This window comes from Temnothorax curvispinosus, unplaced genomic scaffold (genome assembly GCF_003070985.1).
Source record: "Temnothorax curvispinosus isolate PA1 unplaced genomic scaffold, ASM307098v1 QBEX01015170.1, whole genome shotgun sequence".
NCBI lineage: Eukaryota > Metazoa > Arthropoda > Insecta > Hymenoptera > Formicidae > Temnothorax > Temnothorax curvispinosus.
This window is the reverse complement of record NW_020224950.1, coordinates 1-15881: the sequence shown is the minus strand read 5'-3', so window position 1 is coordinate 15881 and position 15881 is coordinate 1. Positions and strand designations below refer to the sequence as shown.

Here is a 15881-nt window from a genome sequence, read left to right as displayed (position 1 = left end):
CTGCTAATTTATCTTCTGAATACCGCTCGAGGAGATTTTCACGCTTGTTTTTACTGGGCAGCGATCGCGTAACTTTTCCCTTAGGACGGATACGTGAAAAATTAACATTTTCACGTGAACTCGTGATCATGTAACTCGACGAAACGTGGAAACGTGATCTCGTCGATAATAAAAAAAAAGTTAACGCAGAATGGATAGAGCGCAAAGTGAAAAATTTTACGTGAAATTACGTGATCGATCCCCTGTTCGATTAGTTTCCAATTATCCCCAATTAGGGCTGCCACTTCTCTGGTTTTTGGAAACTCTTATCCTCCTGGTTTTTGCTCTCTCTAGCATAAATTTATAAAGATCTATATAATATTTTTAAACGCATCTGCGAATCGTTTAATCTTTTTTCACTAAACTTTTCTTTCACTAAACTTTTTTCACTGGCTTGCTTTATGCATTGTTTTCTTTCGTTGTTTTCTAATATTGTTCCGTAATCTTGACATTACGCGGAAACGTGGCGGTCCTAATTACCGCGTCCGAATTCAAGTAACGCTTATTTGCGAGTAAAGCACTGTCGAGTCTGTACAAATAGTATAAATGCGGTGTGGCTATAAAAGCGCATTTAGCGACGTTATATTTAGAGGCTCCTTGATTGTTAGACGTGTGTTAGGTTGTTAGGTCGTTTGCTGTACCAAAAAAAAAGGAAAAAGACATAAATAATACCTATATTTAATGTGCTAAGATTAACGGGAAAAGAATTATGAGGAATGTTAAGCGAAAGCGAATCATTGAATGAATGTATACTACGGACTTGTTGTAAATTAAGCAAGAACAAAGGCGCGTCGCGATTTCCTCTTACAGACACAAGCTGGATTTATTGCGAATTTGCGTAATTTTAAGTTATACCCAGCGTTTGCGTCGCGCGTGATCTTGTTTGAATATACTATTGTTTAATTCCTAACACGTACCTCACGAGGGTACAAAGGAGATTAATCGTGTGTGAGATTAACGTGTGTTAGTGCGTCACGAATACGGGAGAATATCCCACAGAAAGAGCTAATCGCGCCCGTTTAGTTGTCTCTTATTTAGTAGCTCGCGATTTTCGACTTGCTGACTGCCTTGTTAGGAAGATAATTCGCCGTTTCGTTTTACCTGCTGTGATTTTAGCGAAACGCACCGACTGAATAGCCACCTCATCACTGCCGCAATTACATTCCAGGAAGCATTTACTGTTAAGCAGCGTATGCTACGAGGAATCGTTCAATGCTGCAAATATATACAACGAACGTTTCTTCTTTTGTTTTTTTTTAAGTATTTTTTATCCGGTGTTTAAGGATATACATAGACTGCACGTAACAATAACTCTTCGTTTTCGTCGCTTTTATTTCAGCGAGTAATATTAATTAACGCCGTTTCGCGCGTTTCAACTGATCATCGAAAACGAGAAAAAATACGGTACGCTTCTGTCAGTTTGGGAGTAAGATATTTTCGCCCCTACCGGAAATGAAGACTGCTATCGCGACCCCTTCTCATGATACCACGTGTGTCGTCGTGCCGAGGACAAAATTAAAGAGCTCATTTCCAAAACGTCTCGGATATGTATCTTCGAAGAAGATCACGTATTACAAAACTAGATTTTTGCCTACAAAAGAGGCTCCAAGACGTTCTGGACACAGGTCCACTCTCGATTGACGATTGACGATCTTCCACATATATATACATATACACACAAACATACACACGAACCTTTTTATATTGTATATTTGTATTCTGTGTAAGTAGTACCGTACGCGGGTGTTCAGAGTTTTCACAAAAAGAAGAAAAGAAAAGAGCACTTTAGTAAGCAAATAATTACCTATAGGTGTCATTAAAGTGTCAAGAAAAAGAACACGAGTTGTATACAAGACGGTCGTCTAGCTGAGATGCTACTTATACCGTAATATCAGTTTCTTATCAATAAAACGCAGAATTATTCCAACAGCCAACGCTAATCTTGGACTTATGGCTTATTCTATTTTATAGACTTCAATCAATAAGCTGTAATTTTTTGCTTTATTTTGAATTCACGTTCATTGTTCTCTTAGTGTAACATCGTACTACAAGAGAAAAAAATGAACAAATGCCTTTCGGTCGATCCGATATACTTCCTGAAATGTATGTACATGCGTACATGCTTTTTTTGTGAAAATTCTAAATCATGTTATCAGTGCGACAAGCGCGTATGCGTCCGTGACCAACAAAAAAAATTTACTGCCACTACATGTATACCTGTTGGGTTCGTACATAATTGCCGATATCGACGCGAACCCCATTCTTCGGTGATTGACGTGAATACGACGGCAACCCGACGACGTAACGTAACTCATGCGAATTCTTCCAGCAGATAATCGGTGTAATGATTTTTGTAAATAATCGATAATGTGTCTATCACGAGTCTCTGTACCGCTGACAATACCGTTTATATACCTATATTTCTACTGTATTACATAATACCCAGCTGTACCGTTCAGATCGCTCTTTCCGTTGTAGACTCTAATTGTGTCACGCTAAATCCAATAATCGGTCTAACTGTACTACGAACGCCTCGAGAAAAAATATGAAACTCTATCCCGATGTGTGCAACCTTGGCAAGAAATAAACAACCAATTTCGTATTACTCCGAATTATTTTCTCCACTACTCTATTGCGCCTTGTGTCGCATATAAGATATCTGAACATCCTTCAGGATTCTAGGAATTGATTGTCGCTTAAATTAAAACTATATGTAATGTGTTATATTAATTATTCTAATAGGGAAATTGCCTAGGAATGTTATAATTAACGTCGTTCCTTGCATCATAAGTATATTTTCTGTAACCATATGTGCTTTCCTCTATCCGTTTTTCTATCTGCTTATATAGAACTAATCTAAAATAATTCATTTTTTTTTTTATAAAAAGCAGGTTTGGGGGGTTTGCACATCTCGTATATACATATTACATTATCGCTAATTTACGTGTTTACATATACATAAAACGCCTTACGATATAAACAGTGCTCAGTGCAAGTCTCTAGTTGCGATTATAATATTACGTATCTCTTTGGTACGCTTCCTCCTTTCATAAATGCATCATAAATATAGTGATACTTGGCGCAAATGTTCAAAATATGGAATGGCTCTTTTTCGAAGTGACTAGCTTCGATTCAGTTCTTGCATCTTTAACACGTCAGGCAATGCGTTGCATTTACATCTGTACTGCGGTGGAAAATATCTCGATAGATACAATATAGATTTCGATTAGGGTTTAATTAAAATATGCAAATTATATGTATATATATTACCTATCGTTCAACAAGCAAAAACAAAAGCACATTTGTACATTTACAACTCATCTATACAAATACTGATGATGCCTTAGAAAGTAAATAATCATTACACCTATTAGTTATTGCAATTCAACTCTCTAAATGCATTTGATATAGTGAACACTTAGGGGACTCTAAAAAAAGAAATGTTTTTGCGATATCGATACTTTAAACGGTTCTTTACGTGTTCGTATACAGCGTGAGTTTCTAAAAACGGAGCACTTAAATATTTCTCTTGGATTAAAAGTACCAAGAAAATGTTATAAGATATTGAGTCAAATAGTTTTAAAAATTCAATTTACATTTAGTAGAAACGTTATTTCAATAGAAATTAATGACTTTGATAACTCTGAAAGAGCTCAACACATTCGAGCGTTTGTATTTAAATTACTTTCACATCTCTCAACGCGTTTCTGAACTCGAGAGAACTAATTAAGTATTCTATTTTTAGTGACTCTACTTGCATACCGTTGTCCCTCACTTGTACATATTGGCTTATGTTACAGAAAATACTGAAAGTATATATACGGTTTACATCCTACATTGTCATTTGCATGAGACGATAATGACAAGATTGTACAATCAAAATGCGTCCTTTATATTCTGAAACTGTCGCACCGCCAAGTCCACCGGCAAATCGAACTTGTAACTGGTAAGGCGATCCAAGGTGTGAAACGCGTCTTGGAAACCTGGAAGTTTCGTTATGAAAAATGCAATTCCACTTTGCGGTATTAATTATTCTAGTTGTGACGTACCTGTCTTTACAACGTAGCTCCACGAAAGGTAATAATTTTCCAGGAGATACTGGCATTGCAGAATCAACTTTAACCATATCACGAGTTTATTTGCGCTGAAAATGACGGTTATTCACCAAATTAGTTGTTACTTATAATTAGCATAATTATATAACGAATAGTCAATTTTGATAGCTTGTGACTGCGACGCAATCGCATTATTACTCACTTCAAAGCTGCACATACGAATGCCTTGAAATGCGAGTCGTAACTTCGTTTGTATGGACTGTGAGAAGCGATGATGTTACCTATAGTCGTCAGTAAACTCTAAACGAACAAGACAAGAAGAAAAATTAAAACATATGAAGATACAATAGCAGTTCAGTTTGCAGAACGTCCAAGAAATTGTATAGAGGAGAATGGTCTTCGGAAATTATTACAACGATCAGAATTCTACTGTTATAGTTTCCTAGTCATTCTGATGCCTCGTCTGGAGGCAAAAATAGTCTACCTGTTTCGAGGAGGCTATTCTCCCGGCCGCGAGGTCCAGGTTGAAGCTCTGCGACAGCTTCTGCGCGGGGCTGGAATTGTAACGGCGTCCGTGTTTGATCTCATAGTATTTCAATATCAACTCCCAGGCGTGCATGAAATTCGTCGGCGTGATACCGCGCTGCGGGAAGCAGCCGACAAACGGCACCACGCTGGACCCGGAACGCAGCACATCCGCGGTCAGGCCGTGCTGCATGAGATCCCTGACCGAGGTGGCAAGATGCTTTCTCACGGCGGACGTGAGCTTCGCATTCGCGTGCGACGCCGAGTCCGAGTCGGACGTGTAATCGTTCTCATTGTCGTCGATATCATCAACATCCTCCTCGTCGTCGGCATGCCTCTGCTGCTGCTGCTGCTGCCGCGACGTTTCCGCGATCGTCTCGAGCACGTGCTCCACGGCGATGTCCAGTCGGGTACGCAGATCGCGCCAATTATGCACCGGGTTCTTACCGCCAAAGTTCCGTCGCATCCGTTCGCTGCCACAACCCAACTGCGACATCAGGAACATGTGCAAAAGCGCGACCACCTTACGCACGGTGTTCAAGGTCCTAGTTTGATTGGCGGCACCTGCTTCATCCTGGATGGGTCTCCCACGGTCAAAGCGCCGCTTGGAGCCAAAGGAGGCCGACGAGGTCCCGGAACCGCTGGCGTGTACCGGACACGCGCACGTACACGCTAAACTCTCCGTGCTGACTTCGCCTTGAAGGTAGTTTATGAAACGCTCCAGATCGGCGATCTGCGTCTTGAGTTGGGAGACCAGCTGCTCCTTCATCTTCAATGGGCTGACGATCTATCATATAATCATATCATGGATGTATGGATTGTTTCTCTCTCAGATGACAACAAATAGCGTGTTATGTAAATTATCCCAAAAGCACCGGATCCTTACTACCACAGTTCATTAAGTATTAATTTGACAATTATTTTTCTGTAGGAAGAATCGCTTTTTCAATCTTTGACACTATATTTCTGTAAGTGAATTCTGAATTAGACTCTTATTAAAGTCTACATATTATAAAATCAATTAAAGTATACAGTTTAATCTATTTTTCCTCTAGGAAACGTAGTTTGTTTCTTATTTTCGATCGTTAATTAATCGAAAATTATATGTATTTATCGATTAAGGAGAAGTTCATGTTTCAAATCAACAGAAGGACGTCCAATAGTTTTGGGAGTGTAGATCTCGAGATCGCTTTTAAACATACTTGACTTATGGCATAATCGACTTGCCACCTAAGATCGTCCGCCGGTAATTTGCACAGATCGTCGACGTCGAAGTTCAACTTCTCTTTCAAATGACCTGTGAACATCAGCGGTTGTTTTACTTTCCGTTCCCTTGCAATACAGATTTCTGATTACTGATTTCTTATAGCACTTACTGATTATAATATTTTGCCTCTCCAGAATAACGCTCTGCGGTAGATCGGCGTCGCCCGTCTCGTACGCGTATTTTTCCAGATCCTCCAACTGAGATTTCAACTGGCTTATCAGTTCTCTCTGTTTTGTTCGTTGCAATGCCATTTTGGATTCGACTTCCGCGTCAGCGATTACACCAGTCACCTACAGTTACGTTACATCCGACGCGATTAAAGAACTATCGAGAAATATCGAGCAGCTGTTAAATTAAATAAATTGCTGTGGAAAAACACTCCTCTACGCAATCGCGCTGTAGCTAAAAAAAGCTTAGAAAATTGCAACAAACAACACAAGCTATTATCCACGATCTAAATTAACTACGCATGGAGCAAAGGATCGGATGCGTGAAGGTATTAAAATAAAATGGATAAATAGAGAAAAAAATGTGTGGAAAACTTTTATTGCACATTTAGAGATAGTATAAAAGAGCAGAAGACATAAATATAATTTATATTTTAAACAAATAACACAAGATAAAAAAAGAATAAAATATAAAAACGCCTTAACAATGACTAGATGTAAGACAAACGATAAAAAAGCGTCAAAGCCACAAAAACGTTGCCAAACAAAGCGATAAAAAATGTCAAGGATATCACAAGGCAACAAGAACACCATAGAAAATTGGCTTATGCTGAAAAATTATGGAAAATTTGCTTTTCAGATGTGGCTTACATCATAGGATACGGGGGAGATTGGCGTGACAGATCCGCTCTCTAATAATAAGCTATTCGGAACGTCCGGTATTCCCCTAAATGCAAATTCCTCCAACTCCTTGAGCAACGTCTCCTTCTCGCTGGTTGGCGCATCCACGATTTGTCGAAGACGAAACTGAACCTGTACATACATGGATTTCATTAATTGACGAACAAGGAGGTGACGATTGCGAAGCAAATTCACTTTTGATCGTCTCACCTGAGCAAAGTGGGTGGTTAACGCTATCAAAGACGAGTTGAGCATCTCCTGTTCTTCCTCCAGCAGTTTCACCCTCTCCATGTCATACGCGAGGCTAGCAAAGAACAAGAATTATCTTATCTACAATGTTTGACAATTATTGAACGCAGCTTTGATACAGTCGTGTTTGTTTTTTGCTCAATAGAAAATCTTGATATTGAGCAATGTAATAGATAAAATTGTTACGAAGCAATTGCAATACGTAATGAACGAGTTAAAGCTCATGTTATTCTTTCAAAACATATGTTCTCGTGAGAATGGCTTATACTGGGCTTTACGGCAGAACATATGGTTCTTAGAAAAGAGCGAAAGGACGAAACTGGTACTTGGTCGACGTACTTCTCCACGTTGGCGTTGACGTATTTGTATTCGTCCGCGAACTCATTGTCGCCGTCGTTGGCGCCGACCGGGGCCCACCTCTCCCCGGACGGTCTGCTCTCGCTGCTCTCGTCCGAGTTCTCGACCTCGTCGCTCTCGCAGTGCCGCCGCCGCTCGCCGTCCATCGTCTCCTTGTCGTTGTCACACGCCGTCTCGCCTACCTCCTGCTCGGCAAGGAACAATACACAGGCATATTGATCAGCGGATCCGTCGTGTCGCGAGGCCGCGATACTCGCGGTTGTGTCGCGTCGTCCACGTATGTACGTACCATGACGAGGGGTTCCCGGCACGGCCCGCGCGGCCGTTCACCGTACGATTTGCCGATAATTCGAGCCGGAACGAGCGTCTAAATCCCAGACTCCTCTCTCATATCTGGACCATTGTTAATTGACCACCTGCGCACGTGTACGACCGAGACGCCCGCGCCCGCGTCACGGACGTCAGACGTCAGTGGTACAGGTCCGCGCAAAAGCGCGCACAGCGTGCTCCGCGATCGCTCAAACTCACAACCCACGGACTGGACTGGCACGGGCTCGCAATCGCATTCATGCGCGGACAGCTGACGACACGTCAAAAACACTTCCTTCAATCCTTCGTCGCACAATGCGCCGGGCAGGGACGATGCAGGGGGAAACGTAAAAGTGAGAGCGAGAGAGACAGCAGATAATGTGCATCTCTCTCCAAGAGCGAGAAAGACGACCGCTTGACGACCAATCAGCGCCTCCGAGTTCGAGCTCGAGTAATCGAATTGGAGCTTGGATTGGAGTAGGAGACTCGGATCGGACAGGATGGACAGGACAGATCGGACTCGGAGCTCGCGAGCGCTCGCAGCCCTCGCAGGTATCCCCGAACGTTGAAGGTTATGTCACTTGTGTAACATGGCGTCGAGCGAGAGTGGCGATTTTCAAAAGGTGTTGGAGTATCGGATTTACAAGTGCTCCAGTTATTCTTCCTGTTACATACCCGAGTGAGTGCCCCCGACGTCCGTAAGTCCATTCGTATCGTCGGAAAAACGGTCGGGGAACCCGTCGTCGACCGACCGCACGTTTCTAACCTAAAAACGGGAACGTTCCGCGGAAGCCGCCTCGCGCGTACGATATGCGTGTTAAAATCGCGACAGCGAGGTTTATTCGTTACCGTTCATACACCCCGAACATCTTTTTTTCAGAAATATTATCGTCGATATACCATCGGATCAGTCCTCGCGTTGGTCCTCCGACATCGACAATCACCCTCAGGTACGTATCGCACATCGCCGCTCCTCTCGTCGCGTCACTTACCTCGCCGATTGTGTGCGTTTCAGTTTCTCATCCTCAAGCTTCAAAGTCCTTCCGTCGTCAAGTACATTACTTTTGGCAAATATGAGAAAACCCATGTGTGTAATATAAAGAAATTCAAGATATTCGGCGGATTGGAACCTGAGAATATGATGGAACTCCTCGAAAGGTTTGCCGACGATTGCTCTCTCTCTCTCTCCACGTCCAATTGCTTCGTTTTTTACCTAACCAGAGAATGTTTCATTCGTTTCAGCGGACTGAGGAACGATTCCATCCCAGAGACATTCGATCTCAAGCATGTTTTGGGAAACGAAGGGAATTACTTTCCTATCCGATACATAAAGGTACTTCCGCTGCAGTCGTGGGGTCCCAGCTTCAACTTTTCTATATGGCACATCAAATTAACCGGTATCAATGACCCTAAGATCGTAAAGCCTTGTCTTGAGTGGTTCAATATGGTAAATGCGTCATCGAGCACACGAGATATAAAGCACTCTGAAGTGAAACTAATGGATCTTTCGTGTTGTAGTATCGGCAGAAGGAGATAATAAGACTGTGCATGAAACACTTTCGACAAATGGAACAGCCCGAAATCGTCGAGACTCTGCAGAGGGTCACCGGAGTCCCACTGGAGGATCCGCGATTGTCGACTCTTTACGATCTTTTGGTTACCAAAGGCGATCACCTGCAGGCGGAACGTTTTATCAGCAACGCGCTCACGAGTAAGTCTGATGACGTAAATTCCCCTTTGTCTCGTTTTACACAGCTATGACTCTTATACATTGTTGAATCCGCTTTTTAGTGGGGCTCTTAAACGATTATATCAATGCTCAAACTTATAGAGCAATTTGGACGAAGTTATCGTCTAGCGAGCCCAAACCTGGGATGCGGGGCGGTCATCAGATGGTGCTTGATCCCACGGCTGAGGTACTTTATCTCTTCGGTGGATGGGACGGTAATCAGGATCTCTCTGACCTATGGTCCTACGATATAGAAGCCGGCAAGTGGACGCTCATATGCAAGGATACTGAAGCGGTGGTCGGTAGTGTTTCTAATAAATGCGTTTTTAATCAATTTAATTCAACGCTACGACGTGGCCTGACATACCGCAATAATACGCAACTGAACTCTTATCTCTCCACTACATTGCACTACATATCTCGTCCCGACAGCGTGCAAACAATGTGTTTTGTTTATTCGATATTTCTTCTCTGTTGAAGATGTCGAGTAATATTTTGAGAAAACAGAATCATTAATGAGTTTCTTTACAAATAAAGCGGATTTTTTTTTAAGTACGATCGTAAGATACGAAATATATAGTTATATATTACAAAATGTGAAGAGATTTTAAATAAATATAAAATAAATTTCGCACTTATGTGTCTTGACGATTTTTTCGTGTCGCATCTTTGATAAGTAATTTAATTTAATTAAAAATGTTTTGTCTATACAAATTGTCAGATCACGTATGCCTACTCATTTTATTTTCACACCTATCGCGATCTGTAATTCCTAGGGAGGGCCGAGCGCACGTTCATGCCACAAGATGTGCTTAGACCCGCAGAGACGGCAGCTCTTTACATTGGGCAGGTACTTAGACACGCAGTATCGTACTTGCGAGAATTTGAAGAGCGACTTTTACGTTTACGATATCGAGTCGAATAAGTGGACGCAGATCTCGGAGGACACGGGAACGATGGGTGGGCCACCGCTCGTATTTGACCATCAGATGTCAATGGACGTGGAGAAGCGAACTATCTACGTTTTTGGTGGACGAGTACTGACTCATCCGAGTAGGTAAGTTACGTTAAAAAGAGAAAGAAAAGTAGCGATTTTGTGCGCTATCTTTCAATAATATTACTTTTACGTATGATTTCGAAACTTTTTATACCTCCTCCACCTTTCTCTGACATTATTCTTCCAATTTGCGCAGTGCCGACGAACATGGTTTAATACCGGAGCCGCATTTCTCAGGACTATACTCTTATCACGTGCCGACTGGCACCTGGGTCAGACTTGCCTGTGATATCGCCGATAAACCGTATTCAAGAGACATGCCGATTTACAGATCCCGCGCTGGCCACTCCATGTTGTTTCACCCGGTTGGTATTCTCATGCTCGACTTTATTTCTTTAACACGAGAGAAATAATAATAAACAAATCGGCAAACGCGTGAAGAGATATTTGAAAAGCGGGATCTTCTTGGATCTTTTAGCGGTCCAGAAAACTATACATATTCGCTGGACAGAGGGGCAAGGAATATCTGAGCGATTTCTTCACTTACGAAGTCGATACGCAGCACGTGGAGTATATAAGCTACAACGAGTTTGGCACTACGAAGGATTCTAATCACGTTCCCGCGGCCGGATTCACGCAGAGAGCGACCATCGATCCTGAACTCAACGAGATTTACGTTCTATCGGTTTGTATCTCACTTAGCGATCTGTAATTTGAACCGTAATTAATTAATATGAGAAATTTGTAATTATTATAGGAATCTTTTCACGATTATATGAATTATTTGTAAATGATTAATTTATTTTATTACTTGATATAACAATATATATATATATAACAATATTTTTTAGGGTTTGAGCAAGGACAAGGATAAGAGGGACGACAATGTGCAAAATTCCTTTTGGGTGTACAATATTCAAAACAGCAAATGGTCTTGTATATATCGTAACGAGAACGTCGGTGAAAAATACTGGAGTAAGATGCAAGATTACGAACCGTGCCCACGATTCGCGCACCAGCTTGTTTACGATCACACTAGAAAGGTACGTCGTGACAAATTCTGACAAATCTTTATTTGACATTTAAATAAATTCAAATTTTTATTATTGTATTAAATAAAATGAGTCCGTATTTGACGCTAGATTCAATAATATTTCGCAAATAATTTCCTCGTTAGGTTCATTTCCTGTTCGGCGGCAACCCAGGCAGATCTTGCCTTCCAAATTTGAGACTCGACGATTTTTGGCAACTAGAACTGCGCCGACCCACGGCCGAGCAGATTCTGAAAAAATGCAAACTGATTATTAGAAAGCACAAGTTCACAGAGCTCGCTCTGAGCAACAGTATAGAGGCCCTCGAATACCTGCAGACGAAGATCTTTGAGATTATCGATCACAGTGACACGCAACAAACGAAAGAGGTTTATATCCATATACATTTTTTCATTCATTTACTTTTATTCGCCAAATCGCAATGTCGCCTCACTTGCTAATCGCTGGTTGCTATCTTCGCAGTTCCAACTCTTGACGTCGATCCTATTCCGGAAACAGAATAATTTAGAGGACGCCTCCCATTCGAAAACGATTTTGAACGAACTGACGACTGGCGTGGCGACGCAGCAGTGCGTCAACGCGCGTGACGTACATAACTTGCGAACTGAACTTTACAACAAACTCGCAGAATTCTTCCCGGAATCGTTGACGCAGCCGCGGGCGAATCTGATCGATCTCCTGCCGTTATAATGACGGAGCGAGCGGGTCGTGAGATCTCGACGGCGGAATATTCTTTGTTTACGCTATATGGTTCTTTCGTTCGACAATAACTTTATTGCAATTTGTAAAGTAATCTTAATTTTTTTGTAGATTTACGACGAACTTCGCCACGCTTGTGGTGTGATTTATTTTTTTCTATTTTCGATACCGTATTGGGAAAAAGAATTGGTTGCAGCGTATTTCGGGTTCAACGTTAGCAGAACTGTCTCTTGCAACCCTATTTATTTCATCTTTGTTATGATTTGTTTTACTGTTACAATAAGAAACTTGATTGTTAGAGTTCTTTTTTTTATGAAACGCAAGTAGTTCTTCGAGACAAAGCACTCTACGTGTTATTTATACTTACCTACGCGACTTATTTGAGATCGACCCCCTCGGAACTTTGTGATATCGATAGCTTTCTAACGGACTGGTTAGCTGATACGTAAGTAAACTAGAGAGATCGGTTTTATATATAATCTCTTCTATATTCTATAGCTATGTGTTTAAAATGTGGCCATAAAGTTGTTGTTATTATTATGTTTGCTGAAATAATATATTCGTCGAATGAACAGAAGAAAAATAAGGCTAGATGATAGCGCGCTAAAAAAAAGCTCCTAGTAAAGCGTCGCGATTTAACGCTTGCAAGATGTTTCATGCAACTTGACGTCACCGCGATGTACGCTACTTTCTACTAAAAGTATGTAAGCCAAGAAATTATTATATAGCTTCGCTAAACACGACAAATTAATCTGGAGTTTAGCGAAATACATGCGTAATTTTTTGGCTTCAAGAGACGTAATGACAAAGACAGAAAATATTATGGTCAATTTACATATAGAATTTCCTTCTTTAATTAATTGTAATCTTAAATTGTAACTAATTTAATCAGTTGTACTTAATTTAATTAATTATGATGTCGAATTATAATTAATTAAATGAGGAGATTTCGTTATTTAAATATTAAGTATTAGTTAAATACAGAAGAGTTTTATTGTACCGGCCATAATATGTTGCTTCCAATTGAACAAAACAATTGCTTCCTTGCGTATTTTCCGCATTATCAAAGGAAACAGAAATGTTTCAGAAATAGTCAAATTGAATGAAATATCCCGTTCGTTGATCTATTTTCTCTCGCAAAATGATGTTAGATATAACAGCTCCGTATCTTTTGTTCATAATCTAAGAATAAGTTCATTCACCGGAAATGCCTTTTAACGACAAGATATGAAATCTGAAAGTGTATTATTATGACGCGAGTTAATAATAGACTTCCCCGAAGGAGTTTTCAGCTCCCTTCTAAACAATCATCCACAGTAGAATACCCGTACACGAATAAATTTCAGAAATTAAGTTTTCGTTAGCATGTAAATATCCACGATGACAGTCATCTATTCCTGTGTCATAATTATTATCGGTGCGCTGCGCTTACTTTATTGTTTGTTGACCGAAATGCATCTTGTACATATGTAATCAGCCTCTCGCGAGTTTAAAATGTTACCGAAGAGAGAGAGAGAGCGAGCGAGAGAGCGAGAGAGAGGCACACGCGAGAATGATGCAATTATATGTATAGTGTGAAACATAGAAAAGCAAAAACTAAATAGCTACTAAGAATATCCAGTCGCTCATTATCTTTGTACATATACAATTAGACGATGTAAGGAACGTCGAGACGATTTTTATAATGTGATTCCAGTTAAGTAAGTTAGATAACGGAATTGTAAAAAAGGGGAAAAAATGAATGAAGGGTATACATAGAGAAAAAAAGAGATATATAAAGAGTAGAGACGAAAATGTATACAGGCACAGAACGAGACGACGCCGCCATTCCTCTAAATATACCTATATACGAGATATATTAGACGTCTCGAAGCTGGAAGAACAGGTACATACATCCTTCTTCGAGTTTCGGGACGTGAGCGAAACGTCGATATACATGCATCCGAAGTTCTAGTCAGATAATAAATGTTTACAAAGTACACAGTGCAGAGAGAAAAGGACTACGAGTTTGGAATTTATTTACACACGTAAATTCGGTTGAAGAATGACAAATTTATTACATTTTTTTCTTTCTTTCCTGTCACCGGGACGCATTCTCCTTCCAGGATTATACCGTACAGATATAATTGTATCTCTTTATAATATAATAATGTACAAATGGAATATACAGTGCACGAGAAAAAACAACGGACAAATGCACATTAATATCATTACGTTAACAACAAATTTCAAACTATAAAGAACTGAAAGAGACCAATAATTGATCGATAACGTTGCAAAAGGTATAAATGTAAAGTTTCAGTCTCTATCATTAATATATATATATTATATATATATGAGCAATATATAAATTATAATATGCTCTTATTGTAAGGAAGCTTTTTACATTGGATTTGCAGTTCCACCATCCCCTTGTTCCATCCATTTTTTTTACCAAAATATACATGCACGCATCACATGCTCTAGGAGCTTTGTTTGGTACTAAAATCACGTTAGCTTTGGTGAGACTTAAATATCTCTGACGAGTTCCTGTATAACGCTTGTATTCAAAAGCCTAAATTTTCAAAAGCACCATCGATAAAGTCTTAGCGAAATACATATCTGGAAGATACATAGAGAAGTAATAATATTAAAAATATAATAACTATGGAGAAAAAAGTCGGCTGTTGCTCGTAATAAAATTGCGAGCTGTCAAAATGCATATAATATTCAGTAAAAAAAAAAAAAAGAATTACGTAATTAAATTCGTCAAGATTATTTTAGAGTCTGGTAGACCGTCGAGAACGTAATGAGGGGAATTCGCCATGGACGCGAGATCGGCCTCGAACAACGTCAACTGAAGCTCCTTTCGCGCTTTCTGTACAATATAAACCATCAGCGAGACTCCTACTAATATCTATAACAGTGAGAAAAATTATTCGGTTATTTACTTCTTCCTGCAAAGACTTTGAAGAGGTGTATGACGCACCTGGAAGCAAAATACTATATAGCCAGTCGCCGCAGTGGATCTATCCTCCAGCACGTCCTGCATCGATCTCAGACTGCTGCCCAGGTAAACGTTGACCAATTGGGCGGGCAGCAAACCTATCGCGCTGGCTACGTGGTAATGAAAACCACCTATGTTACTGACCTAATCATACACACGTATAAATGTACACAACATTGTCGCGAGCCGTGTGCGGGAGTATACGTGTATCGCCGAGGTACGTACTGCAAAAATAGTGTTCTGAAGGCCAAAAGGGATCGGGGTGAGCCGCGCGAACAGCACAATCTTGAAGGCCTGGGGCCCAGATATCACGCGGAGTATCGCCCTCGCCGTGTCACTTTGTAAGAGGGCACCTATGGGTAGCCTGGTGGACAGCAGGCCCAGAGTAACGTGAGCAATAGCTATGCCGAGATTGGCGGAGAGTAAGACGATCGCCATGCCGCGCACCACGCCGAACAGGTAGCCACTGGCGACGATGAGGAACAGGTAGCCGATCACGATCGGGAACGACACCACTGTGAACAAGCCTATGAAGATCACGGCGATGATCCAGGCGTTCTGATGCTCGATCCAGTACAGGAGCAGCTTTATGTAGTCTCTGCAGATGAAGACGATGGTGCCCAGGAAGGCCAGGGTCGCGATCGTGATGGCGACGTAGCATATCGAGTTTGAGCTGATGCAACCGAAGGGTATCGTCGAATTCTTGGAAGAGCGCATCCCAGTCTCAACATCGTCTATGTCAATGAGCTGGTCCATGTTTGAGTGACCC

At 41.0% G+C, this 15881-nt stretch overlaps 3 protein-coding genes across 3 annotated transcripts; 1 reads left to right on the top strand and 2 right to left on the bottom strand.

Annotated features, from left to right (window-relative positions):
- Positions 1-1767: 1767 nt before the first annotated feature.
- LOC112465417 (RUN domain-containing protein 1) lies at positions 1768-8130 on the bottom strand. The gene is made up of 10 exons (XM_025032953.1): positions 7630-8130; positions 7323-7525; positions 6945-7038; positions 6705-6866; positions 5996-6176; positions 5822-5916; positions 4579-5406; positions 4297-4394; positions 4089-4183; positions 1768-4022 (listed from the first exon to the last, which is right to left on the bottom strand). The coding sequence occupies exons 1-10, from the start codon at positions 7630-7632 to the stop codon at positions 3916-3918; spliced, it is 1866 nt and encodes a 621-aa protein (XP_024888721.1). The 5' UTR covers positions 7633-8130; the 3' UTR covers positions 1768-3915.
- Positions 8131-8239: 109 nt separating this feature from the next.
- LOC112465416 (muskelin) lies at positions 8240-14065 on the top strand. The gene is made up of 12 exons (XM_025032952.1): positions 8240-8328; positions 8530-8599; positions 8665-8807; positions 8892-9096; positions 9168-9360; positions 9441-9676; positions 10155-10435; positions 10572-10740; positions 10854-11060; positions 11227-11418; positions 11553-11795; positions 11890-14065. Exons 1-12 carry the CDS (start codon positions 8240-8242, stop codon positions 12115-12117), a joined length of 2256 nt encoding a protein of 751 aa, XP_024888720.1. The 3' UTR covers positions 12118-14065.
- A 93-nt stretch (positions 14066-14158) lies between these two features.
- On the bottom strand, positions 14159-15875 carry LOC112465418 (transmembrane protein 64). Its single transcript, XM_025032954.1, has 4 exons — positions 15338-15875; positions 15095-15256; positions 14862-15022; positions 14159-14727 (listed from the first exon to the last, which is right to left on the bottom strand). Exons 1-4 carry the CDS (start codon positions 15866-15868, stop codon positions 14712-14714), a joined length of 870 nt encoding a protein of 289 aa, XP_024888722.1. The 5' UTR covers positions 15869-15875; the 3' UTR covers positions 14159-14711.
- Between the last annotated feature and the right edge of the window lie 6 nt (positions 15876-15881).

Bases quoted from the DNA above. Each gene is read 5' to 3' on its own strand.
- LOC112465416 (XM_025032952.1), top strand. From the start codon at position 8,240: ATGGCGTCGAGCGAGAGTGGCGATTTTCAAAAGGTGTTGGAGTATCGG. The intron at 11,061-11,226 runs GTTTGTATCTCA...AATATTTTTTAG, and splicing joins ACGAGATTTACGTTCTATCG to GGTTTGAGCAAGGACAAGGA. The intron at 11,419-11,552 runs GTACGTCGTGAC...TTTCCTCGTTAG, and splicing joins TTTACGATCACACTAGAAAG to GTTCATTTCCTGTTCGGCGG.
- LOC112465418 (XM_025032954.1), bottom strand. From the start codon at position 15,868: ATGGACCAGCTCATTGACATAGACGATGTTGAGACTGGGATGCGCTCT. The intron at 15,257-15,337 runs GTACGTACCTCG...GTGTATGATTAG, and splicing joins TTCAGAACACTATTTTTGCA to GTCAGTAACATAGGTGGTTT. The intron at 15,023-15,094 runs GTGCGTCATACA...TCACTGTTATAG, and splicing joins ATATAGTATTTTGCTTCCAG to ATATTAGTAGGAGTCTCGCT.
- LOC112465417 (XM_025032953.1), bottom strand. The intron at 7,039-7,322 runs GTACGTCGACCA...GTTCTTTGCTAG, and splicing joins GTCAACGCCAACGTGGAGAA to CCTCGCGTATGACATGGAGA. The intron at 5,407-5,821 runs GTATGTTTAAAA...ATTATATGATAG, and splicing joins TCGATTATGCCATAAGTCAA to ATCGTCAGCCCATTGAAGAT.